The sequence below is a fragment of the Xiphophorus couchianus genome, chromosome 5 (assembly GCF_001444195.1).
Source record: "Xiphophorus couchianus chromosome 5, X_couchianus-1.0, whole genome shotgun sequence".
NCBI classification, from domain to species: Eukaryota; Metazoa; Chordata; class Actinopteri; order Cyprinodontiformes; family Poeciliidae; genus Xiphophorus; species Xiphophorus couchianus.
In genome coordinates this window covers 25,174,076-25,202,024 of record NC_040232.1, presented here as the reverse complement: position 1 = coordinate 25,202,024, position 27,949 = coordinate 25,174,076, and the positions used below count along the sequence as shown (strand labels likewise).

Genomic DNA, 27,949 nt, shown 5'->3' with positions numbered 1-27,949 from the left:
AACTGCAGCATTGATCAATATATTTGATGTACATATCCTTGATTATTTTTTTATGATTTTGAGTTGAGAAAATGTAATGTTCATTGTTTCACAATTGGTTACTGTATTAAGTTTTTAACATGTAAAGCACTTTGAACTACCTTGTCAAAAGGTGCTATACAAATAGATGTGACCTGACTTAAATAATGTCTGTTCAGCATTAATCATGTACTTTTACATGCATGTTGGAAAAAAAACCCCCCATCAACTCCCAGACTGATCTGCCTGTACAAGAAACTTTAACAGCCGAGTAAAATAACAAAGTTCCACACAGACACCAGCATTCCTTTCTAGCAAATCAAAAACAATTTTTTTGGTAAAAAAAGAGGTTATGTTTATTATAATGGTAAAAAACAAAAGAACAATTATTGTACAGACACGTTAAACAAATATTAACTACAGTGAAATGATGAATTCTCCAAAAACTCAGGTCTTTCAAGTTTTACCACTGCCGGGATGTTAGTCTTGGAAGCGTCATGTCTCAACATGAAAACCACGCTGTGCTCAGGATATCTCATACATTCTGCATTCCACGCTGAGCTGAATCCGTACAGAAAAAAAGGAGACGCACTGAAGCTCAGAAGTTCCTTTGTCAGCTGCAGCAGGGCATCTTCAAAAACACTCAGTAGAGTTGCCAGGCTCTAGGTGTGCCCTCAGATCTCATAGTCTCAGGTACGCCACCTATGGAAGACGTTCACAAAACAGAAATCTCTTTAGATCACAGAAAGCCGAATAAAAATAAAATGCTTCCTGAACCCCTCCCTTAAAGCTCAACAGTACTGCATCTGTTTCCTCTACTTATAGGACAGCAACAAAATATCTGAATTGACTCGTTTTCAGAAATAATAATAATAAAAAAAACAGATGGTAGCATTCTAACCAACTACAAAAAAACACATTCACATAAACTAAGGTGAGAAAAATAAACGGGCTCAGTGCCGTCCTCTCCCTCCATCTGCTCTTCCTGGGTGTTTGCCTGCTGCAGACAATGGCTGCGCTCCACTGAGGGCTCTATATTGGGATGATGGATGAGGGCATTTGCCACACTCAAGGCCCTGTCTTCTCCGTCCCTGTGCCAGTGCCTGCTCACCGCTCAGGCGCATCCGCCGTAATTCATACAAATGATACAAAATGGCAACTTAGAGGTGAAGTGGACAGAGGGAGTCTATGAGAGGGGGTGACCGGGAGACCAGAGGCTCGGGAGTCTGGGCAGCAGAGAGGTGGGAGGTACAGACAGGAGAGAGTTGATCTATTATAAGATGAAAAACTGGATTTAAAATGGGAAAGCTGTGAGAATAAATAAAAAATTAAAATCCTTCAATAAGAAGACCTGCAACAAAAGACACTGTTTTATGAAGTGAGGCAGTGGCAAAGACCAATGTCATCCAGCTTAATGTCCATAAATTTGTACCTAAACCACGATAGAGGCAAAAAATGGCTTGCTAGCTAGCAAGGGTATATTAGCAACATGTAACCAGTAGCCTTAACCTCCTCAAATCACAGACCACAGTGAAGATGTCTGTGTGAAACTCAAACTTTTCCCTAACAAAAAAGTCCCACAAAAAATGTATAAAAACTACAATAAACTATGCTAGTCTAGCTAGCCTAACGACCCATTACTAGAGCAGATCGAAGGCTAGGTTATGCTAGGCTAACAGGTCATTACTAGAGTAAATGGAAGGCCAGGTTAGGCTAATTGCTCCTTGGTAGAGCAGAGGGGCTAGGCTAACAGGTTCTGTTCTGACTAGACCTTGAAATTGTGGCAAAGTTTATAAATCTGGTAGGAGCTTGATATTTGCTTTTAGTTACCGAGAAGACAAAATTCTTTATTTTTATATCTTGAGATAAAAACAGTTGTTTTATCGTGGTAGTAGGCTTTCTCGGCAGGTTAATACGAGATTAAATAATCCAGCCACGACAAAATTTTAGGTTTGTAATTAATGTATTCAAAGGCCAAATTAATTTTTTTTGTTTTAGATACATGAATTTAAAACTTTTTAAGACATCTTAAGGATGCACAGACACCCTGTTGTAGCTCTGAGACTGGACAGCAAACCTCAAATCTTCTTTAGCCTCTCCAACTTTTTCCCTTCGAAATACAAGAATTGACATCTTCTCAAGAACCGACCCGCATCTCTGCTCTCTCCCACATCATGACAATGCCACTACCATGTGTAATTAGAGGGATGGTGTGTTCAGAGTCACATGCACCTGATTTTGTCAACTTTGCAAGACACTGTGGCTGATTTCAAAACTGATCTTGCTGACAAAACATCTCAGAACGATCCGGAGAAACAGTCAGACAATGCTTTTCATTCTGAGGTGGCAAATTTCCTACGTTTCACATAGTCATGGGATTTTGAAATTAATTTGTGGAAAATGAGATGGAGGGCCAGATTTGGACCGAAAGTTATTGTTGCCATAAACACAAACTGAAAAGATCAGAAGCCGGGTGACTGGTTAAAGCATCGCAGACACAAAGCTAATTCCTCTTACAGTCCGCCTCTCCCGCCCCCTTCTTGCTGATCAATGAGAGTCTTATGAGAAGATGCACAAAAAGTCTTCTCAGATGGATTTACAACTGTGAAATACAAACTTTGAGCTCTTTCATGGCTTCTGGCTTAAGGTCAGCCTATTAAACTGAACATTATATGCTTCAGGGTGCTCTGGATCTTTGATTTGATCAAACATGAAACACCAGTAAAATGTTGGGGGTAAGACAACAAGTTGTTAGGGCAGATTGTGTTTGCTACTTTAATTTTCCATCTGTACAAAACCTCCTCAGTTGATGCCTTCTTCCTCCAAGCAGGAGGTGGTTATTTAATGTCTGAGGCATTAAAGGTGTTGAGACAGTGACAAAGGGCTGCTGGTAAAGGGAGTTGAGCGATCCCAGACTTTGATGCTAGGTGCTTATCAAACAGAACACTTCAACCTTGGCAGGCAGCATGGAGAATGTTTCCTTCCATGTGAAGAAACAGACCGAGACGGGCGAGGACTAGCAGAACCCGATTAAAGGAACAGGGGAAGAGGACTTTCAAACAGATAATAAGGCTGCTTGCCTATATAATTACATGATGCTACTTTGTTGTATTGATGGGTGTGTCTGCACCACCCGAAGCTGAAAATCTGAGCTAAACTCCCTTTTACCAGCTACTGACATTGGCTACAGACATAAATATAGTGGTTTTTGTGCAAAAAATGTACCAAAAAGAAAAAAAAAAAAACTAAAAAATTTGAACAAATATGTTCTGCGCATTAAAAAATATATTCATACGAGAACCGCAAAACAGAAAAATGGAAAGTAGTTGTGGGAGATAAATAAAGGGGACAGAAATTGGAAAGTTATTGGGAGGAGAATAAATCTACAGCAATTTTAAAAAGTAATACATTTTAAAGAATGTACAACGCTGTGGAAAAAAACAAAAATGAATATTATCACCTAACTAAAGTAATGGCCTAGGCCATTTTTTCCCAAATGTAATTTTTCCCCCCCCTTTATGTCATCTTTTGGCCAAAAAGTACTTAAGCCATTACTTTAGGAAGATGACAATATATTAAAATTAAAAACAAGAATAGAATAGAAGTACTTTATTCATCCCAGCAGGGAAATTACTTTGCAGTTACAGCATAGACAAGTCACAATAACAACTACCACTGAGTAGTAGTTGTAGATAAAATAACAAATAAAATATAAAATGCTATAAATTGTAAAAATATGAAATGCTGTTAATATAAAAAGCAACTTAAGAGCAGTCCTTGCAAAGATTCAAAAATGCAGATACATTATGTAGCTATATGTAAATATATGTACAGCAAGTGTGCCACAGTGCAGTTGTGCAAAATTGGACTGATTAGTGCAGAACAATGATTTAGCTTTTATTGTACAGTGAGATGGCATGTGGCAGGAAGGATTTCCTGTATCTGTCCCTACGACAGCGGAGCTGGAGCAGCCTATGTGAGAAGGTGCTCCGCTGTCTGTCCACTATGTGGAGGAGAGGGGGCTGTTTATTGTCCATAATAAACAGAACCTTCTAAGGTTTTTTAAAAGAAAAAGGATTAACTATAAAATTCAAATATTAATTTAATTTTATGCCATACAGTTTATGCCATTTTCCAAACTCTTTTAGCGTTCAGCTTCTCTGCACCAGAAATCTGGAACAACCTTCCAGAAAACTGCAAAACAGCTGAAACACCGAGTTCCTTTACATCAAGGCTAAAAACCCTCCTGCTTTGAACCATAAAAAAATGGAACACTGACCAACATATTTGACGTGGACTGATGATTCTGATGATGTCACTTGACAAAATGCAGTATTTGTTACTGGTTTTGTCAATTGGTGACTGTAGCATATTTTTATGACTTGTTTTTGTTGTTTTTATGATGTAAAACACTCTGAGTTGCCCGTTTCCTGCCTTCATGCAATCAAAGTTGATTGATTGATAGTACGGTATTTTTAATTTTTTTTACATCTTACTTTCTTCGGCTGAGCCTTTAATTTATTTCTATGCTTATTCCTAACTGGGGCCATAATCTCATTGTGGTCGTTATTTCTTACACGATCAACAACCCTGAGTTTTATTTTTTGATGATGAATGGACGGGCAAAATATATAATCGATAAATATTATCAGCCATAATGGCAACATGAAAATCGGATATTACCATTGGCCCAAATTTTCATATAGGTGCATCACTAGTTTGAATAAAACTGTATTGAATCTAGATAGACTTCGCTGTGCTGGGCTGAGGTAGCACGATGGTGCATGCCGGAGAAACTGCTATTGTTTCCACGGAAACATGAAAGAACTGAGCCATCATTATTAACATCTGTTTCACCACTCCATCTGCTGCAGCGACGAGGCCCGTGTGCCAAGAAACCGTTCCGACGTAAAGTTGGTGATAAAACGCTGCGATATCAGGTGACAGATTAACATCTTCAACAGCTTCTACTTTCCCATCAGGAATGCAAACGAAGTCATGCAAAGCGGTGCAGTGGCCGAGGCTTCAAATGTTGACGGACGCGTCGGGTCCAAAAACCGATGTGAAACAGGACGGCGTCAAACACCCACGGCTCAGTTAATGAATTCCTGTTAGACGTTGCCGAGTGAACAATCGTTCTAGATGCCAGCAGGTTGGGGGAGGTCATTTATTAAAAAAAAAAAAGAGAGAGAGAGAATCAAAGAAGCTGTGGATGCACCTGCTCATCTCTTTAATGCAAATCACCCGGTTTCTAACATCTCCGTGGGAGTGATGAGGAGATTAATGGAGGAGTGAGTGTGGGTGGAGGAAGAAGACAGGCACCGTTCTTTTTTTTCCCCCCTGACCAGAAGAGCGACGCTCTTGAACTGGATCTACTTTGCAGCCCATTACGCCGGCGGTGGCGAGAGGAGAGCAGGAACCCAGACGTTCCGCAGGCCGGGTTGTGACACCGACTGGGGCTGAAATTACACTAAAAACGCACCGACTCGCACAGGTCAGCGTTTTTCTCCCCGCAGAAAGCGACTCGTCGCTGTGAGGGGACAGGCTGTGGTGGGTGGCTTCTGTAGCGTTTCAGAGAAAATAGTGAAGAATTGCTGTGGATGCTTATCGAAGCATGTACAGTTTTTAATACTTACAACAAAAAAAAGGATATTAAAGTAACATTAGATTCATATATTAAAGGATTGATCTTTTTCAGGCTGCAGGACTCATTTGAAACATTCTGATTCACCACAGGAACAATGACAAACATGTTTCTGATGGGAACAATGGCTACATACTGTTAAATGAACACGCTCACGAGTTTTTGAGAGGCATAGTTCAAACAGCAGACACTTAGACTAGTCATGATGAAAGTGGTACCAACATCACTGGGTATGGCTCTGGTTGGTTGTCATAGTGCCTCAGTGAGCCCTAAATGGATGATAATATAGTTGCGGTTTCTAACTTTGGCCTTTCATTTTGGAGTGTAGAAAAGCTTCTAAGTCTTTTTTGTGACACATCATGCGACACACATAACATTCACGATTACGAGTAATTAAGAGTTGTTTCCATTGACCATGTAACTGCGCAAACTGGAATTACAAAGATAAAATTGCTTCAAACAGCAATTTCGACATGTTTTTGCGCAAGGATGAGGTGTTTTTTTTTTTGGCTGTATCAATTTAGTGTATTTTGTAAAGCTGCAATGGAAACACTTTCTCACATCACAAAAGTAACGTGATCAACAACTGTCTGTTACTACTAACGGAAAATGAAGAAAACGGCATGGAAGGGGTAAGAGGATGATGGTGCGGCATGTTTCTAATGACTTGTAGCGTGACTACATTTATTCATGTGTGATTTTAATTGCGTCTCTTTTTTAATGGTTAGACCGCAATTGCAACATTGTGATTTTTCGACATTATCGGAATATCAACAGTTTTGCGCACATTTGTAATGAAAACACAGCTACTCATGTTATCTGGGTTAAAATTTACAGTGTTGCTTTGAATACAGACAGCATTTTGAAAGTTGCCATGATGCTACCGCCGCGTTCGATGGTGTAGTTTTGTTTTTAACACCAGTGATGATGCTGCATCATATCTCAGAGGTAAATGTGAGGTCAGCAAAGAGATTGTCAAGATTCATTCTAGACATCTTACCAAGCAATTGCTGTGTATGGCAACATGTCAACTAAAAAGAAAAACCAAAACAACATGATCCTAGGTCAACCTTCACTAGTACAGACAGTGTTTGCATAGGTTAGCATGAGACAATGTACTGTTTTTATGTAAATGCTTTCTACTTTTAAAGTTCTTAAGTTTAGGTATGATGTATACTAGGGGTGCATGGTATTAGAAAATCTTGTGATGGCGATAAAATCAGTAAATATTACAATGATATCAAGTCCAATATATTCCCGTTTTCTTTTTTATCCTCTTTCTAATCCGTGCTTCCTAGTCTAAGTGACTCTTACGTTTTTTGGCAATGTCATTTATGTCTAATGTGACTTTTGCTCCTGTGGCTAAATGTTGGATAGAAGGAAAAATACAACTTCAGGACTCATAAAACATATTAGCCAATAATTATTGCTCTCCAAACAGTCCTGGTGATCATATACTCACAATACATTGTGCAGAACCAATCAAGCAGTGGTATTTTTTATAATTTCCAAGAAAACTGTGGCAATTTGATGTTGCTGGAGATCACTTATTTTAGAGTATTGCTTAATATGAGGCATGTAACTATACAATCGGCTCAAAAGGCAACACAGCATACATAATTCATGAGCAGATTTTATGTGAAAAATGTAATTTTTTAAAAGTGTCCCAGGTTTTTTTGTTTACAGAAAGAAATGTTTGACAAATCACAAATTCTTTACTTCATTTTAGACATATCGGGTCCTGATGCCAAAACAGTACTTAAAAGGTTCCTGTTTTCAATTTCCCTCAAAAAGTAAGAGGTCATGAATCTTCATAAAGCTTTAAATATACAGTATGTATCTGTTCAGTGTGGAGGAATCCAGTTCAAGCAGTACCAGTATTGACTAGGATCCCAAATGCTGCCAAGAAAACTATGTAAAAGTAGAAAGAACGTCTTAAATGCTTATGTAATAAAACAAACTGTCAGCAAGAGTGTTCTGTAAATGTTGACTCAACACAGCAGGGCAACTCAGAGCAACTTTGATTAACACTTCAACAAAAACAGAAAAAAGTCTCAGACATAAATATAGGCTTTTGCACCAAAAACACTCTATTTTGACATAGTTCACCATGCTGAAAAAAACTTGGTAATGCTTTGTGAGCCAGCCATTAGTTAAAAATAAATAAATGAAGCCTGTTGGTGTTTTAGTCTGATATCTTGTTACAGCTTCAGAAAAGAAATGGTGCGATGCCATTTTCTTACAACCATAACTCTTAATAAGTCAAACCTTTCTATTTCAACTGTAATAAAACTATTATTTCAGATTAATGTTCCCTTCTTCATATCCATGTTGACGATATATAGAGAATAATAAGTTTCTAAAATGTTGGAAATACAAAGAAGCCGAGCACATTTTAATTGGATTACGTTAAAAACTGCTTTAAAATGCTTTTCGACTACTCAGCCTCTTTATATCCAGACATCAGCTACTCCATCTTCTTGTCAGCCTCGTCCTCCACCTCTGTCACCCAGGAGTTTGAAGCACTTTCTTAACAGCATCTCTCACGACACTTCCTGTCCATCTCAGGCTACAATCTGGCTTCTAGATTACTGCATGCAGCTCCTATCAGGAAGTGCTGAATTGCATCAGTTCACCTCTCACTGTTTCTCAGTCAACACTGTGTCGTGTTGCATCTCTGCTTTTCTATCGTTTTAGGGAGAAGGCCCCGTCCCCCGCCCATCATAAAAAACAAAAACACCGTTTTGTGAAGTAGCAAATGGGAGCTAGTTTTACCCGAACAGCAAAAAATGACAATAATAATAAAACAAAGGTTCTTCTTTTCTAAACTAATTAAACAACATAGATCAGAAGTAGCAGACTTGGCACCGACAGGGACCTGGTCAGCCCCAGAGACTACATCAGTTCCCCTATTTGCTGATTTGTGTTGCTTTTGAAAAAATTACTTCTTCATTTATGTAAATTTGAAAAAAGACATTACTGAGTCTAAAAATTGGAAAGCAGACATATCAAGTTGTAAGATGAGAGCTAAAATTTGAGGGCAAGCCAGCCCTCGCTAGATGCCGAGGTAGCTGATGAGGCAGCAAGTTTGAGGAAGAACAGTTTGGTACTTCCAAAGAAGTAACAAGCAGAATAGTGAGAAATTGTATTTATTTATTTTTACAAATCTTTGTCTCATTTGTGGAGTGACTGCGGCAATGATGTCTGAAAAGAAAATATCATGGAAACTGTAAAAGTGCTTTCTCCGATGTCTCCAAAATAGCTAGAAGAGTATTTTCTACATCAGAGAGCTTTACAGACAAACTGAACCAGGATCTGGGTTAGTTTAGCATCAGTGTCCAACTAGTTTGTTGACATCAGCAGTATATCGGAGTTCATGATGTATCAGAATACTGGTTGACTATCTCTATGGGTGACGATCATTTCTTTTCAGGCTGAATCATTGATAGTTATTGTTAGGAAGCTTTAACATATAAGGAGAGATATTTGTCCCTTTACAAATATAAGCATAGCTCAAATTTTATGCACTTCATCTTTGTCAGATGATGCCCAAATGCAATTTCAGTACCATAACAATGACAATAAATATTGATTATGTTTTGTGAATATGGAAATGGAAGGAAATGTGTGGCTTGTTATTGAAAAAGGGCATAAAATTCTGAATGTGAATGTTTTCAAACACAATATAACGCTATGGAAAAATTAGGAAATTTTAATAAGGGGTGAAAAAATGAATCGACCACGCTTTCCTTAATTTCGGGTAATCAGCCGATACTTACATGTGAAACTGATCTAATCTTATGTAGATCAACCTATCAGGTCACAACTGCACATGAGCGATTAACAACAGTCACCCCACTGTTGCCAACTTAGCAACTTTCCCAACAAAAGAAATCGGTTTTGGCCAAAATCGGAATCGGCAGGTCAAGCTTTTTAAAAATCGGCGATTGCTGAGGTAACTGCAATCTGTCCAGCCTCATTTATAACTGCATTATGAAGCTAGTCACAAGTCTTCATTCCACCTTTTATATTCAGCAGAAAGGAAACTTTAAAGCGTAGGAGTTACTTTCCTCACATTGTGAGCAGGAAGTTGAGGATAATAAGTGTTAATTACCTTCCCGTTACTAAGCTAAAAACAGCTTTGAGAGCAGAGATGTCAGCAAACTGCACAACTATTATCAAGTCAAAAGGGGTCTTCTTTGCAACTCTGGTTAACTCAACATATGTTGCACAATTGCAAGCGTACAGAAGATGAAATAAGTAAAAACTCACAGTTGTTCCACTTAATCCCCAAAGCAAAACTGCAAAGTGAAAGTTCTGAATCATGAAATTAATTAAGGCAGGATGAAAACATTGTCAGGCACCACTGAGTACAGAAAACAACAAGTTGCCGGAGGTTGAAACAGCGCGAGTAAGTGACTGCTGTCAGCTAAAACCAGATTTTTTTTTTCAGAAGGATAAAGATCAATGAGAACAATTCAAAACACCGATTCGCTACAAAAGCTTTGAGAAGATTAAAAGAAATCCTTGATAATGCTGCAGTCATTATCGGCGGCTTCGCAAGATACTGTAGATGCCTCACCTCGTAGCACCTCATGCAGCGCATGGAGGCAGGAAGCGTGGAGTTGCTTTCATCCATCACCTCCAGCAGCTCCTCACACACCTGCAGCGGCAGGACCACGGGGTGTCCGATGGAGTTGACCTCCCAACTAGTAACAATCCTGAAAATAACAAACATACAGAGGAGCTGGGATTTACTGTGAGTGCATCAGCATTACACAAGATGAAGCACAGAAGTCTCATTCAGTCTGCTAGTTCAACTTTGTAAGTTTACACAGAGAAAAATGAGGCATAATTAGAATTTGCACTAATGTGGATAGTGGAGGATAAAAACCTAACCTTTGACCCCAGAACGATAGGATTCAACCTTCACTAGTACAGACAGTGTGTTTGCATAGAGTAGCATGAGGTAATGTACTATTATTACTGGGTTGATGATTTCTACTTTTATAGCAATTTGAGTTTTCATGAGATACATTCATGTCATAGCTTTCAAGAAGTGGAATATTTTATAATTACAAATGAAACGGTGGCTGCTTGATGTTGTTGGAGATCACGTACAGTAGATTATCAGTTAATCTTAGGCGTGTAACAAGACAATCAGCTCAAAGAACAACATAAGAAACAGTTGTTGGGCAGACAATCGGGTTTATCTGTATAGCACATTTCATCAACAAGGCAGCTCAAAGTGCTTTAAATCATAGAAACACAAAAAGAAAAAGTCACATAAACATTCTAGAGTCACCAATTTGAGAACAAACATTAACATTACATTTTATCCGGTGCCATTGTCAAAAACATCAATACAATTCACATATATTAGTCAATGTTTCATTAATTATGGCTCAAAAGCACCTCTAGACAGGTGGGATATTAGTCTTGATTTAAAGGAACTCGGTGTTTCAGCTGTTTTGCAGTTTTCTGAAAGTTTGTTCTAGATTTGTGGTGCATAGTAGCTCAATGTTGATCCAGAATGCTGCTGCTCGCGTTCTCACTAAAACCAGGAAGATGGAGCACATAACACCAGTTTTAAAGTCCCTACACTGGCTCCCTGTAGCTCAAAGAATAGACTTTAAAATACTGTTAGTTTACAAATCACTGAACGGTTTAGCACCACAATACACTAAAGATCTGCTTTTATTGTATCAACCTTCCAGACCTCTCAGGTCTTCCGGTTCTGGTTCTGCTCTGCATCCCCAGAACCAGAACCAAATGAGGAGAAGCAGCATTTAGCATCTATGCACCACAAATTTGGAACAAACGTCCAGAAAACTGTAAAACAGCTGAAACACTGACTTCTTTTCAATCTCAACTAAAAACCCACCTGTTTAGAATTGTATTTGAAATGTAATCAATTACAAATTTATTGATGGAACTTGACTTAATGATTGATTCTATATTGCATTGTGATTCTGTGTTTGATATGATGTAAAGCACTTTGAAATGTCTTGCTGCTGAAATGTGCTATACAAATAAAATTTGATTGATTTGATTGATTGATGGAATGTTGCTTCATGTTTATTTCTGGTTACACATCATTTTCATCCTCATCTTAGACACACTGACTGCGTTTCTACTGACCATATAATTGCACAAATTTGGAATTACAAAATACATTTGCTTAATACAAACATGCCAATTCAGAAAAAAAAAAAAATGTATTTTTGTTCCTTATACCTAGCTTGATTATGGCTTAGGCATAACTTCATCCCAATGCTGCCCATTTTCCTGGGTTGCCATGTTGCCATTTATTCACCAATAAAAGTTTTTGTGTTTTAAGTTGGGGTTTTTTTATTTACCATTAGAAGCTAATTTGTGTAGGAAAATCAACTAAAATGTTCCCAAAATACAAGCAATTTGTGGATGCAATTGTGAGAGAATGTGAAGAAGCTTATGAGGTATGAATACTTTTGCAAGGCGCTAAAAGACGACGACAACACACACCTCACTCAGCCCTCCTCGAGCCTCTACCATAGGTGACAAGAGTAATCCACTTAGGCCCCGGCTCACTGATTCTCCAGCCAATTATTGGCAGTTTAAACAAGACATACTGTAACCCCCAGCTGCAGCCGACTGCATCCGACTGTATCCCAAATAGGAAGGCCGTCATCACCGGGGGAATTCAGCTCCCCAGGCATAACATTTAATTTAAACTGTCAGAGGTGAGTGATGAAGGATGCTAGTAAATTATGTAGAGGGGAAATGGAAGAGTCAGTTATACCTGCAGGAAAGTGGGAGAAGAAGGTGACATTTAGGAAAAGTTTGGGGTGAAATGATGACGTCTTGAGTAATGTAGGGGTTGTTATAATCCGGAGATGTGGCCATCAATCGACTCCACGTTCTTACGCTGGTTTTATATATCAAAACACTCGAGCGCTGAAGAAAAGCTCCTGCGCATGTCCGACATGCAACGCAATAAGAAAGAATTCACACCGCTTCACTTTTCCACACATTATATGTTACAGCCTTATTCCAAATTGCATTAAATTAATCCCTTATCAGAAAATTCTGCACAAAATTAGGACAAAGTGGAAACTTTCGTTGTGTGTTTTGGAAATGTGTTAAAAAGAGAAAGCCAAGAAATCACATGAAATCCCCGTTGTATTTTTAGGATGGAATTATTCCAAGCCACTTGCAGTAAACGTTAAAGCAGAACGTCATGTGAACATGTTTGAATTTATTACAGATATTGTGTAATCCATAAAAGTCCCTTACCAATTCTCAGCTTCGACAATTTAGTTATTTATTTTTTACCCCTCCAGGGGGTCTTTTGTGGGCTCTAGTTTCCCTTTTTACGAAAGGAGGCTGACAGAAATGGGGGGAAGACATGCGGCAAATGTCGCCGGGTCCGGGAGTCGACGGCCGCGTCGAGGACTCAAGGCCTCCAAATATGGGTCGCGCTAACCCCTACGCCACCACGGCACACCCCAGCTTCGACAATTTTTTAAGTCTGTATACTCCAGTTAACGATTAATCAATTACTTAATTCGTTGACGATTATTTCAATGAGGAATTCATTCGATTAATCATTTCAACCCTACATGTGGCTATAGTCTTTTAAAAATAAAAATAAATCAGACAACAGCTTAAATGTGTCACCTACTGATTTACTCTGAGTAAGAAAACCCTTTGGTAAGTTTGGTAGACAGACAACTCACAGTCAGGTGAGGGAGAGAAAACATGTGTTATTGTTACCCTCTGCAAATCAAGACAGCCATGTTTCTTTTAAACACATAAACACACCGTCGCACTCGAGTGATCGACACCTGAGCAGCTACTTACAAGACACTGAGCTGCAAATATGAGCATTTCTTTTTCTGTGAGGAGCTGGAGCACGAAGGTGAAAAGCTAGAATGTCAAAGTTTGACTGCAACAGCCGTACATCTCCCAGCATCCAGCACGCTCACATTCCCATGCGCCACTCGACTCTTACAGTAAATCACATCACTCAACGTGAGGCGTGCCGCTTTGCCTGAGAAGACCGCTTTCTCTTTTAGCGAACTTTTGTCTCCCAGTAATTACCCGTTCTGTCAGTCAGCCGGTGGGCTTGTCAAAACGGAGGAAACAACAAAACCTCCGTGTTCTGTCTTCACGCCTGCTGGCTGCAGGGAAGATGAGGACGATGAGAGAGAGACGGAGGAGAGGGAGTGGGGGGGAATGTTAAGTGCTGATTCAGTTGAAAATAATGAGGGAGGAAGCATCTTCTAGTGGGGTAATTCTCAACTGATCTTGCAAAATTCATCTACACATCCGAGGAGGGCAAGCAAAATGCTGGAGCAGTGATGGTAATGTAATAGTTGTCACTAGACTTCATTTTCCACCATGGTACTTGGAATACAGAGGGAAAGAATCCTAATTTAAGAGGCTTTTTTTTAAATGATATTTTTAATTATTGCATTTCCAAATGTTACGTTCAATTAAAAGACAAAAAGGTTGAATAGTTCATGATAAAACATTGCTACATATTAGTAAATACAGATCTCCCAATATTCATCAAACTAAATAAATTAGCAGTCGGGTGTTTCTCTCTATTACACGTTTCTCAGCGACGCAGTCAAGCCTAAAGGAAATATTAACAAGCTGAACTGAAGGATGATTTTGTTAACAGACTGATTTATTAAGTCAGCTTTAATGGGACAGTGTTTTTCCACATACGATTCATTGTGCCTGCACACTAATCAATCTGAACCGACACGCACCACAACCAAACACCAGTTTGCACCAACAACCCCACTCTTCAGTGTGGAGACTGTTGCTGCAATGTTAGCCGTTTTTGGTATTAGTCATGTGGTTAAAATGATGTCAGAAGGAAGACAGCTGTTCATTCAGACTGCTAAAACAGAGAAGTTTGTACTTTTGCTGTTTCGGTCATCTTAGTTTCAACCTTTTAAAGTCCACAAAGGACCCTTATGCTGACAGTATTGAAAATATTGGTCCTATGAGCAAAACTGAGCCAATATTAGCAATTTTGCATCTTGTTGTCATCTTGTGTTTCAGGAGGAAGAGTGGAACAGAATGTCCATGGAGTATTTGTTTGGCCATGTGATGGAGATGCAGCACAGGATTATGGGAACGTAAACCGAAGCAGAAAAGCAATATAGGTGGTGGTGTAACTTTTATACAGTGTCAAATGTGTAGGGAAATATATACAATATAGATAAATATCAGTTTTAGCAATATTGATATCGGAAATAGATATAGGCCCAAATTTTCAAATGGGTCCATCCCTAATTTACATCTCTGCTAGACTTGTAAATGTTAGCAACCTTTTTGGAAATCTCTTGAGTTAATGTATCTTCCAACACACACAGACTGTTGTTTTTATTTGTGATGCTAACTTGCAGTATGGCTCTCTAAGGATTGTTTAAAATGTCAATTTTACCATTGTTTAAAATTAAAACTGTGTTTTTTCAGGGATTTCTCTCTTTATCACACACAGAGGGATGTCATCTCTACTTCTAGCAGAAAAAAATTACCTCTGACTTACAACAGAAAAGCTAACAAACATTTTGAACGTTGTCAACTTTATTTCTTAAAGAAAAATCCAGATTTTTAAACTCCATTTAACTTTATAAAGTCGGCCCCAAAATCTGCTGGGTTCATCTTTATCACAAGGTGATTCTTGGCTTTAAAAAAACTGCTATGAGAGCTGCAGCAGCTGCTCAGTAGTCTGTCTTAAGTGTCTGTGGTCGAGTCTGCAGAAATGTTTCGCCCAAAAATGTCAGACAAACTGAGCAGTGCTCATTTCTTTGCAACATCTTGCCCTTATAAAATGGTCTTACTGTAAATTAGCAAACCAGAATGGATTTGGAATGGATCCCACAACTATTAATTCTCACAAACACACAACATTAGTCTCACGGGAGGCTCTGAAAAATGAACCGACATAACAAAGGGCCGGACGAGAGAAGGCAACAAACCCCGTAGTTTTAAATGCATTCAGTGTTGGGTAACAAAAGATTCCCAGAACATATGGGGAAAATATTTAATCTAATCAGTTGATGGATGCTGTTTAAAAGGAACATTGCTAAGGCTACTGTACCTGCCAACTCATTACAACACTAATTGTCTGACCACCGTGGTGCCTACTAGTGGTTCGGATGTACAGTTATCAGGCAGAAAGCGCAGCCAGAAAGTAATTAACTCCTTCAGACCCCTCGCCCACTGGAATGGACATGATATTTTTCTGGGATAAAACCAATAAAACAATTAAGTAATTTGTTATTTGTATGATGGATTGTTTAATAGGACAGATTGATGTCTTATTAAACAAAAACAATAAAGTTTAGACTCTTAACTTGATACTAGTGAGTTTCAGGCATCAGACAAGATGAGCATTTGTATGAAACAAGAGACAGGGAGGAGTAAGCATCTGTTTTCCATCAAAAATATAAATTTCTGTTCATGGCAGCTTAAAAAATTACTCTCAGTATAATTTTAAGTATTTCCAGTGATAGTATTTGAAGGTATTTTGAATTTTATCTTCTATCATGAAATTATAGGATCTTTTTAAAAATTGCGTGTCCATCCCAGTGGACATCAGGAGTTTGTGTATGTTGTACAACCCTTAATTATTCAGAGTTGCCGTGCAAAGAAAGAAGCATATCTGAGCATTTCATAGCCATTTTGTGATTTGTTAATGATTTTATGTTATTTTATTTTTTCAATGATGGAGTATAAACTCCCAGACTTTCTTGAACTGACTGTACATTGAAATATATTTGATCTTGAGTGCTTGCATATAGGAAATAAGCCACGTGCGAATAGGAATTAGATGGTAAATTGAGAAGTAAAGCAGTCAAGGTTTTTCAAAGTGTCTCATCCAGAGGTGTTCACATTATACAGTGAATCAATGAGTGGTGGTGCCCTGATAGATGAAATTATCAGTCTATTCCACACAAAAATCTGGAAAAAAAGTCAGTACCCAGCAGATGCAAGAAGCCATACTACAGAGAAAAAAACGCATTTCTACTGTAACACATGTAAAATCCAGCTGTGCTTTGTGCCACACTGAAACTGCTTGAAGGGTGTTCATCAAAGATGAGAGATTACATGAAAATACTCAGCAAGCTGATGCTTTGTCAACAGTTTGGTAACTGTGTAATCCGTTTACATTACTACAAATAACATGCCAACACATTTGACACATTACTGTATTATATATATTTGTATTATATATTCTCTATTCAAACATGCACACTGATAAACAAAAAAGCAGACATCCAGTTTAAAAGGTTGAGATCATGCCTAATTAGATATTGCATGAAACTCTATGGGAAAAGTATAGAAAGCTTCAAGACATTCTACGCTTACTTAGTCGAGACGTCCATTACAATGGACATAAAAAAGAAGAAAAAATGTCTCTTTTTCCCTTTATTTCTAAGCTTAAAAATTAGCCGAGTAAAATTTTTTTGGTCCTCTACAAAAAATTCAGGCCTGAGGGGGTTAATGTCATTATACACACATTGAACACCAAGAACTGCTTTGTGTTCCCTCTTCACTGACCTTTCGAAGGCCTCTGACACGGTTAATCTTGGCCTGACACATTGTACTCTCCAGCTCGTTCATTTTTTATCTGTATAATCAAAAGCAGAGTGTTAAAGTTAATGAATCTCTTTCTGGCCTTTTGGATATGGTTGGTACCTCAAGGGTCAGTTTCAGGACACACACTATTCACTAAATTTATAAACAACATAAACGGACAGACACAAACGCATCTGTCCATTTTTACGCCGATGATACTTTAAACAGTTGCACAGGTTTTTGAGCATTTGAACTCTGCTTTTGACCACATAAAGCTACAATTGCAACAACTCTGCAACAAAAACTAAGGTGTTTTCCCACAGAAAGAAAGTTCCTGCTGTTCTACTCTGTAGTTAATCCTCAAAATGTTCTTCTATTGAGATTGTGTCTTCCTACAAACATTGATACAGCTGGTAAAGTTGATAAACAATATAAGGTTGTTATATTGTTATATTGTAACACAATATACTGTGTTTCACATCAGTCCATATTAATAATTATTAGTCTTTTGTTTTAAATATGTGAAATACTGCCAAACTGGTGTCATTATTTTCTTTTTTTTATCCACAGCTTTCACCCAATAGTGTTGTTTTTTTTATTTTTCAGCAGTTATGACAGAAGATAGCAAAACTTGAAACTGCTGCTGTGCAGCTTACTTAAGTTGTTGCTAGGTAACAGAAGAGTGAGTGAATTAGTTGATGCCTCCCATCTAGCTTAGTTCTCTGTGAGAGGTTGAGTATGAATTTTCCCCTCTGCCTACATTACCCAGAATGCTGTGCGGAATTTTGATTGGAATTTTGTGAAATTACAGAAAATTGATATAGATCCCATGTGTCTATCGAGATATATATTTTGTTGCTGATGTAATGCCCAGATCTACTTGTAATTGATGAAAACATAACTTTTAACATTGATGTCAAGAATCTTCTGGAAAAAACAGATAATTTTCTAAAAGTTAACAGATTCACAAACACTAAATCTATATTAAGAAGGATATTATAGCTATAATTTTGGTATGTTTTAGTTAATTTTATAAACGTATGATATAGTTTCAGATAGTTATATTTTTTTCCCCATTAACTGCCGCTTTTATTCATGTCAGGTAATGAAAATGTTTTCTTAATTTCACTTTTTGTTAGTTTTAGTTAACTATGATAACGTTCCTCCTTGCGTAAATCTCCCATCTAAGGTTGTTGAAATTGGTTTTGTGTCTTTTTGTGATAAAGGGGGAATAAAAAGAGCTTTTAATGATACTAGTTCGAGCCAAATAATAAAAAAAGAGAATAGGAGGTTTTGATGGCAAGTGCTTCTGTAAAAAGTAATAGATGCTATAATGAACAGGGAACGGCAGCGAAGGGTGTTGCATTAGGAAATAAAATCTGTTCACCTGCGATCTTTCATCTGGTGACGGGTAAAGACGGAGCAGGTGATCCAGAAGGCGAAGAGCCGTGATTAAGAAGAGGAAAACAAAGATTCAATGAGGCCTGAGGACGTCTTAAACATCCTCACTTACTCTCTCTGCTGGGTGCTGGCGCCGGAGCAGCTGATGTAGAGGAGCTTCAGGGCTCTGGCAGCTCTGAGTGATGGACTGAGAGGAGTGGGGGGGCCGCTGGAGCCCCCCTCCCTGACGCACGTCTCTGGGACCGAGGTGATGATGGAGTCTGCGTTCAGCAGCCAGAGCTGAAGGACGGAGCACAGCATTTGACTCACAAAGCAGACTAAATTCAAGAAAATGTATAGAATACGATAAAATATAACAGTATAAGTTGGCTCTTTATTGTAGTGTGTTGTAGCAACTCTCTCAAACTTTTTCTGGGATTCAGAGAAACCCATAAAGCTACAACATATTCCTTTTATTATAAAAAGATCTGCTCCGTTCTGATCCAATTTCACACCAGATTGATTATAGTGCTACTGGTCGCCTGAGTCTCAGAGCCCTTTTATGACTCGCTGTCAGCCAGCAACGCATTTGTAAAGCAGGCCAAACTGAATGAACAGACATTACAATCTGGCAGCGGCGGGTCCCTTTCTAGTTTTATTCCCTGATAAAGTCTGCTTGCTCAGCACACTGAACCCCGTTATGTGGTCAGAGCTGAGCCGCTTGATGGTATACTGGAACTGACCAATTCTACTGCCACTGACATTATGCCTCATTCTGTCCACCATCTTACCAGTAAGACGACTTTCCCATCAGGCGTCTGAAGAGAAAAGTGGAAGGAGCTGAGTGAGCTGGACAGATCCAGCAGACGGGCTGCAACCGTCTTCTCTAAGAAGAAAGATCTAAATAAAATACACACACAAGTTCATTCATTTCCATCAGTCCTACTATTTTATATTTGTCAGTCATGTGAGCATAAGGAAGAAAGAGGGAAAGGGAAGGAGGGATGAAGGAGGAAAAGAAAGAGAGAAAGACAGAATGCTGGTGAACAATAGGAAGGAAGGTAGGAAGAAAATATGGAAGGAAGGAAGTAAATGAAGGAAAGGTTAATGGAAGAAGCGAAGGAAAGAAGAAGTAAGGGAAGAAAGAAAGGATAAAAGAATGGAAGGAAAGAAAGAAAGGCACAAAGGACAGAAGAATAGAAGTAAGGAAAGGAAAGAAGGAAGAAAAGACTGATGGGAGAAAGACAAGATGGAAGGTAAGATACATTAAAGGAAAGGAAGGAACGGTGAATGGTGTGGGGAGAGAAGGAAGGAACGAATGAAAGAAAGAAGGAAGGAAAGGAATAGTGAATGAATATATCTCAGTAATATTTTCTGTTTTCATATCCATCCAGACCTTCAAAGTGCTTCAATAAAACTCCATCATTTCCAGACTGTGTAGGAAGTCTGTTCGTCTTCCTAAGATAACAGACCTTTTGTTTCGTTGTGTTTTCCTAACCAGTTTCTAAAGTGTCACCATGAAGAAGGGAGATAAAAAACAAAAAGCAGCAGCGTGCCTGTTCAGTGAAGCGTCAGGCCTTCCATCTCCCACAGCGGGCTGCACCACCACCTGGGTGATGTACAGCTTCAGCGTCCCTGGAAGATACAGCGACGTAAACAAAAAACTCTCTGACGCACCGCCGAAAGGCCTTTTTATTTAAAAAAATAAATATAAAACCAGCAGGAGTGGTGCAGACCTGGCGCGATGGCCTCTCCCAGCACTGACGAACAGCTCGCGCAGGAGACAAGGGCCAAACGGTGACAAGGTTTCTGCGCACACAAACAAAATCACAAGTGAGCTGCTGCTTTCCGAACGAGAGAAAGGACGACACGAGACAGACACTGAAACTACTTTCCAGCTCCTTTCAGCTGCAGTCACGCAGAGCGCGAGTCGTGCGAGGAATGACTAATGGAAGAAAGAGGAGATCAATCTTCATCTGGAGCTGGAGTTGGACTAGACTGCCGGAGCAGTCTGAGGAGATCGTGTCTGTGAAGACGACAGGCATGCACCGCCCCAACTTTTCCATTTTGCTGCCCTCAAAAACAAAGAGGCTAAATGCCATCTCACCTTTGGATCTTGACCATCGGCACCGCCGACAGAGGTCACTTCTTGTGTCAGAGTGTGGTCACAGCCGGTGTCACGAGCCACCAGGACGAAGGTGTCCCCCAGCAGACAGTCCTCGGCTCGTGGCAGCAGCTTCTTGTTGGCGAACGGATCCGGGTGGCAACACCAGTCGTCCACGATGGCGTTCCAGTTGCCGTTGGGGAGAGGGAGAACTCGTGAGAACGCTCTGGAGGAAAGGAAACGAGAAAAACACAACCGAGAGTCAGACGCTCAGTGGACTGATTCTGGTTTTATCGTTTGACATCACGACTGCTTCAGGAGGCATGAAACTTAATACTAAGAATTAATGTTTGCAGTTTACAACAAAGTATGAACGTTACAGAAAAAGACACATGACCTGCTCAGATGAGGCTAAATTTGAATCAAGTTTGAACACACCATTCACACAGTGAAACAGAGCAGAGGCAACATCATGCTGTGGGGAACGTTTTCTGTAATTACAAGAGAAAGGGGAAAATAAGGCACAGACTGTCGTTTTCTGGCCGATCGCTGATCTTTAAAAAGCCTGAGCCTCCGATTCTGATTTTGGCTGATAACAATTTTTTATTTTGTCTGTATGGTTGATAAACATAGCAATAAATTGCAAAGTTAGCAATAGTGGGGTGACTATTGTTACATGAGCTGTGCCTAACCCTCTTTCATGAAAGTGGTTAATTTTCAGACCTTTGAGAATCAGTTTCACATCCAAGAATCGGCCGATCGCCAATCTCCCAAAATTGGTAAAAATAGGGACTGATTTATTGGTGCACCGCTTATCCTGATACATGGCAATACTGGAAGATCTTGCAAGATGTGGCATAAAACTTGAGTTTGGGATGAAGGTTAAGCTTCCAGCAGGACAACTGCCATAAATGAACTACTGCTCAGTTCATCCCATCTGGACTTTTTCTTTTTAAACATGACTGGACAAAAATGTTGGTTTCAAGATGTGAAAGCTGGTAGAGATAATCCCAAAAGGTTTGCGGCTGTAATTACATAGTTGGGTAGTTGAAAAAGCCATTTCTAAAAGAATAAACCGATGAAGTTTTAATACTTAGTTACTATCTGTTTCACAGATCCTATAACATAAGCCTGATATAAATCCATTCAAATTTGTGGTGGTACAGAGACTAAATGTGAAAATGTTTGTGAATACTTTCGCAAGGCCTCATAATCAGTAAATTAAGTTAGCTAAACATCTGACTGCATCGTGTCTTCTATTAAAATTCTTTTGGAGGGCAGAATATTAGTGAATTAGCTCGGAGCCAGTGAAAACAGCACACTGAATATGATATAGTTTACGTCTTTGTGAGCACATGATTTTTTTTTTTTACCTCTCCAGGGGGTCTTTTGTGGGCTCTAGTGTCCCTTATATGATAGTAGGCTGACAGGAAACGGGGAAGAAGAGGGGGGAAGACATGTGGCAAATATCATCGGGTCCGGGAGTCGAACCTGCGACGGCCGCGTCGAGGACTGAAGGCCTCCAAATATGGGTCGCGCTAACCACTACGCCACCACGGCACGCCCTAATGAGCACATGATTTTTAACTGATATATTTTCCACACTCCATCGGAAGCATGACTGTCTCAAAATGTATATTTTTCAAATATTTTTAGTATTCAGCAGCTGAGAGACATAGACAGAAGGCAGACATTTTCATCTCAGGTTGCTGTAACAACACCAGGGTCCATGTAAACTCCCAAAAGGTAAAACAAACAAACAAACAAACCAAAAAAAATAGAGGTGCACCGATTGCAGTTTTCTGACTACACAACCAATTTTTGAAAAGTCTGATTTGTCAATTCTGATTTTGATGGATAACTATTTTTTTGCCAGAAGAGTTGCTAAGTAACATTGTTTTCACATTTAAATATCTCAAAATTAAGAAAATTGGGCTGATTTATCAGTGGACCTCTAATCCAAAAACATTTCAATACTGGAAGATTTTGCAAGATGTTGCAAATGACTTGAGACTAGGGTGAAATTTCACCGTCCAGCAGAAAAACCAGAAAAGCTGTAGATAGATTGCTGTTAATTCAACATGGACTTTTTCAAACATGACTGGGCAAATATTTCGGTTTCAAGATTTGAAAAAGAAAACCGGTTAGTGGGAAGATGGATGGATCCTGGTTAGGGATGCACCGATTGTTGATTTCTGGCTGATAACTGATCTTTAAAAAGCCAGAGCTGCTGATTCCAAGTAGCTAAATTGGCAACAGTGGGGTGACTGTTGTTAGCAGCGCACATCTAAGCCGGTCATAATTAGCAATTAATCGCATGATAAATTAACATAAACTTAATTTTCATTCTGATGATTCACATTTTTTAAAGGTCAATTTTGCTTACAGAGACATCATAATCCATTGTATTGATAGTTTTGGTTATAAGTGGTTCTTCTTCCTGTTTCAATTACAGTTTTTTGCTGTTGTGTTTAATTTGGATATTTGAAACATTTTCCATATCCAGTTACAAAATTTAAGTTTCTTGGTTTTTTCAGGTCGATATTGCATTATTATGCCATTATCAATATATTACTGAAAAATGGTCTCAAAACAACATTGTAATCTATCACGATCATTATCGGGGACAATATATCGATACACGCCTACAAAAAAACTGCTAGTGTTTAACTGGCAGTGCAGCCGTCTACGTCACACACACTCCATGACTCCAGCTCAGCCAGGCTGACAACACCCCACAGAAGCCATCCATCAATTTTGCTCTCCCAGTCTATTGCTTCTGAGGGCGGGCCGCATCATCCATAAAGAACCGGTCCTCTTCCTGCTGAGGAGGCTGTAAATAAAAATGGAAAAAAATAGAAAATCCTCCATCTCCGCCGTCTCCCTCACCTGTCCTCCAGCAGCCGGGTGGTGCAGCCCTGGCAGTGGAAGCTGTACGTCTCTTTCGCTTTGAGAGTCTCCATCATGCTGGTGGGTCCCTCTGCGAAGGCGGCAAGCAAACAAATAGGGCACTTATTTCGAAAACTTGGAATGGTGCTAACATTCCGCTACTGAGCACAAAATCAATGAGATAGCAGGTAGTTGGAGGAGGGGAGAGACTCCTCTACAAGACTGCGGAATCAATCTGATGGTCTGTTGCTGTAACTTTCTCCTGCCTTGTTAGAGCAACAAAAAACTCTAGTTTAAGAACTTCAGATAATGTCACTTAGAAGGAAATTCACCCAAGATTTGTATTTTAATTGCTACAGGTTTGTTAGCGATCTGCTCCACTGGTTCAGGAAGAAGTGCTGATGCCGGAGCCGCCCTGAAGTGTACCTCGCTCGCTCCGCTCAATCATGATTCGCAGCCTGAAGTGCAGCTCCTCTCCGCCAGGTTCACCCACAGGTGTATGAATGCAGGACCCCGTCTCGAAGGCGACCCCTGCTGGCAGAGCGAGGCTCAGATCTCCTCTGGGAGTCCGGACGAGGAGAGAGGAATCTCCTCCGCGGGAGACAGCCACGTCTGCAGGACCTGTGGCCACATTTGTCCTGGAGTGGGGGAAGCGGCGATGTTTAGATAATCATTAGTGGACCCGTTTTGACTGTTCATTTCTCACTATTCTCAACATTTTAAAATCCAAAGAAGACACATAAAATGTCACCAAATGGATCAGAGCGAAATCTTTGCAATCGTTCTGTGACTGATCTTTTTTGGGGGGGATTATTATGAATTAATATAATTTATTACTACTTTAATATATGTCAGCCTTGACTATGTAGTCATAGTCTGACTATATTGTTTGTGACATTTTGTTAGCGATTGTGATTGTTAAGCAATTAATTAAATTATGATTTTCATTAATTAGCTCAGTATTAACACTTATAATCTTCACTCTATGCTTCTTATATTTTCTATATTTCTCACTAGTGTTTCCTTATCCTCTTCCTCATAAACATAATTCCTTTTAACTCCTTCAGTCCAACCTGACCTTTATTAACTACACTTTTTTGTACAGCAACATTTTTTTTCCCCTTGTTGCTGTTTGGTTTTCAGTTAGTTGTCCTCGTATCTGAAAAGCGCTCCATCAATGAAGGCTGATTGATAACCACATCACTGAATATTGCTTCTGAGCTTCTACGACTTATAATCATGTTGAATGACACTTTCTATAAATATCTGACCTTGGACTTGACAAATCAGGCGTCCTAATTGCCATAATTGGACCTGCTGCTACTTCTTTGGTGTGGTTGAGTGCCTTTAGTTCCTTTAGTTAATTTAGTTGTATATATTGTTATTATTATTATTGTGTGTTTGCTTATTTATACTGTATATATTTGACCTTTTGCACGGGAGCTGCAATGGAAATTTCGTTGAATTCTGTTCAATGACAATAAATGCTATCTATCTATCTATCTCCCAACAAGACTCTGAGGAGCTCTGTGCCTTCTTACTCCAAGGAATGATTGTGATGGTAAATAAAAGTAGTGTACACACATTACAAGCACATAAAAAACCTAAACTGTACAAAATTTTAATAAAATTAGCTCAAAGAGGGCAGGGGGAGGGAAAAAAATGCAACATTTTTGTTCAAAACATCTGTGCTTCATTTTTGAAAGAGATTTCTGCAAATAGGATCAAGTGGAAATCTTGTCCAGATCAATTACATTCCAGATTGTTTACCCTCTGTTGATGACCTCTCTAGTAGAGGCGACATGTCTTCATCTCTCAATACCAAACACTGCACCCTTGTTATTTAAAAATAAATAATAAATCCATAGTTAATTTTTTTATGCTGTAGCTATACGTTATATTCTTCCGTACACTGTACAACTACAACACATCTCACTACTGAGCACCTAACTGTAGCTACACATTCATAGAAAGAGGCAAAACCAAGCGGCTCACTTTGCTTCTCATTAAATCCCAACGGCACCATCTAGTGGCATTTTTGCGCACTACAAGCACAATTTCTCAAACTCCTTACCTACGATTGAAAATAAAAACCGAGCTAGTTGAGAACTAGAGCGTTGTTAACTAGCATTATTAGTGAAAGAAAGGCACATTAAGTCAAATATGGTTTCTGTTTGAATTTTCAAACAGTCATTTCATTTCTAATAGAGTGAGATTACAATGATGCAATACCAACGATATTGTGAATTTAGAATAGAATAGAATTCAACTTTATTGTCATTGCACTGTCACAAGTACAAGCAACGAGATGTAGTTTCATTTTAAGGTAAAGTTCCTTGAAAAGTATCCATGTACTTTTCTATATTTTGACTCAAACACAAACTTCATTGTATGTTATGGTGTTTTTTTTTTTTTAAACCTACATTCAAAATGCAATACGTGACACACACACACTAAAGACACACTTTAACGATAGTGGCAGCAAAATGTTGTGGGAGGTGTTTCATTCAAATTGGGACAGAGGTTCACCTTAAAACAGGATGGTGACTGGAAACATGAAGCAAAAGCTTCGATATTTATGGTTAGAATGGCCGAGTCAAAGTCGACGCTGAAATTTGACTGAATCTATGGTATCACACCCAAACACAAAGCATAAACACATCTGCATATTATTAAAGTAGATAAAACTTTACAAGACAAGTTAGTTGATTGACTAATGTGAGACACAAATTACATAAAAGCGAGTATGTATAAAAAAACACAATCAATTGAGATCTCAATTCTGTCTAAGTGACGCATATCTTCACAGAATATAGTGCGATTATGATATTTTCTAACAGGTGAAAGCAGATTACACTTCTAGTATAATTGCAAAATCAAGTTATTACAACGTGTCCAGTAGGTGTCTTCATAAAGGTTTTCTAAATTTAATTGAATAGCTTTTCCTGAACATAAATCCAAGACAGACTTCAAGTTGAAATTCTTTATGTATTTGGTGTGAAGTCACATATTATAAAAGTGTAGTCACACATATGTAAAACCTTTATTATTAGAGGTTTACATGTATAAAAACATGGACAGAGCTGGACTTGAACTGTGAAACTCTGGATGCATCTACAACAACCACACACTTCTATACGCGATGGATGGATTTCCGGTTGGATATTATGAATTATGCTTAGCAGTTCACGTTTTCACGATGAAAACCACCACAATATTTTCCTGCGCATTTATGTTATGTCTTCATAACGTTTTAAAAACATCGGAATTCATCCTGAAATAAATAATATTGTAATTTCCTTGTAAAAACCTTTCGAGTGTTTCACTTTAAGTCAAAGGTTAGACCACCTGTCACGTTTGCTGCCCTGTTCCAACACACCTGAATCAAAGGAAGGGCTAATTAGCAGGCCGACAAAGAAACTGATGAGGAGATAATGCAGCACGTATCCGTATGGAAACTGCAGGGCAGCAACTCTACAGCACTGAAGTAAACTTAGACCGGGGTTTAAATAAGAATTATGTGTTGACTTAATATTTATCACGTCCAAATAAGGTCTTCCTGTAGTCTTAAGGTTGAAATAATCTACAATATCGCTCAGAGAGTCCTTTCTGGTCTGTTTCTTTGTCATGCTAGGTTAGCTAACGCCAGCTAGCCCCGCTGCAAAGAACATGGTAACTTAATAAAACCCGACACTTCCTGATAATATGTTAAAAAATATGTACTATTCCTTTACCCAACAACGAGAAGTCCACTTTGAAGCCTTTTCCTCAGCTCTAAGAAGACTCCGAGTCCATGTGTTTTCACCGACATGTCTTCAGCTATTCAGAAGGTTAAAGTCCAGGGAGAAATTAATGATAATAGTAATAAATACATAGATTCGGTGCCTAATTAAAGCGGCTATGATTCAGAAAATTCTAAGAAAAATAAATAAGCACGCAATAACGGCTTGCAAAGCCGTACTTTCTGTCCTCTTGGTCAAAGCGTGGCAACAGTGGGCTGTTCGTTGGCAGTCTGCCGGCGGGCGATCCGGACAGAATTAGTGAGAAAGCTGAGTGGGTGGAGTTTTCCTCTTCAATGGAAGAAGGACCAGACAGAGCGATGATATTTTACTATGTCACTAACTACTGAAAAGAGCTGGACTCTTTTCAGCTGATCAATTATTAGTATTAGTATAATTATTAGTATTGATCAGCTGGAAATCACAATATGCTATAGGCACACTGATACATTACAGTCATGCATTTTTACCAGTTATATAGTCAAATTGGACATGAACTCTTGCAAGTGGAACTGATTCTGGTTATTTGAAGTAAATACAAGTCTACTTTTA

The 27,949-nt window shown here is 38.9% G+C and overlaps 1 protein-coding gene across 1 annotated transcript; it reads right to left on the bottom strand.

The window, feature by feature from the left end:
- Positions 1–353: 353 nt before the first annotated feature.
- Positions 354–27,639, bottom strand: ube3d (ubiquitin protein ligase E3D). The gene is made up of 10 exons (XM_028018961.1): positions 27,353–27,639; positions 24,045–24,256; positions 23,619–23,709; positions 20,733–20,955; positions 20,362–20,434; positions 20,182–20,260; positions 19,417–19,525; positions 18,759–18,925; positions 10,245–10,383; positions 354–720 (listed from the first exon to the last, which is right to left on the bottom strand). Exons 1-10 carry the CDS (start codon positions 27,427–27,429, stop codon positions 700–702), a joined length of 1,191 nt encoding a protein of 396 aa, XP_027874762.1. The 5' UTR covers positions 27,430–27,639; the 3' UTR covers positions 354–699.
- Positions 27,640–27,949: the final 310 nt, after the last annotated feature.

Bases quoted from the DNA above. Each gene is read 5' to 3' on its own strand.
- ube3d (XM_028018961.1), bottom strand. From the start codon at position 27,429: ATGTCGGTGAAAACACATGGACTCGGAGTCTTCTTAGAGCTGAGGAAA. The intron at 20,261-20,361 runs GTCTGCACCACT...TGTATCTTCCAG, and splicing joins GGGAGAGGCCATCGCGCCAG to GGACGCTGAAGCTGTACATC. The intron at 721-10,244 runs GTGAGGCATCTA...CGTCTTCCATAG, and splicing joins GCTGCATGAGGTGCTACGAG to GTGGCGTACCTGAGACTATG.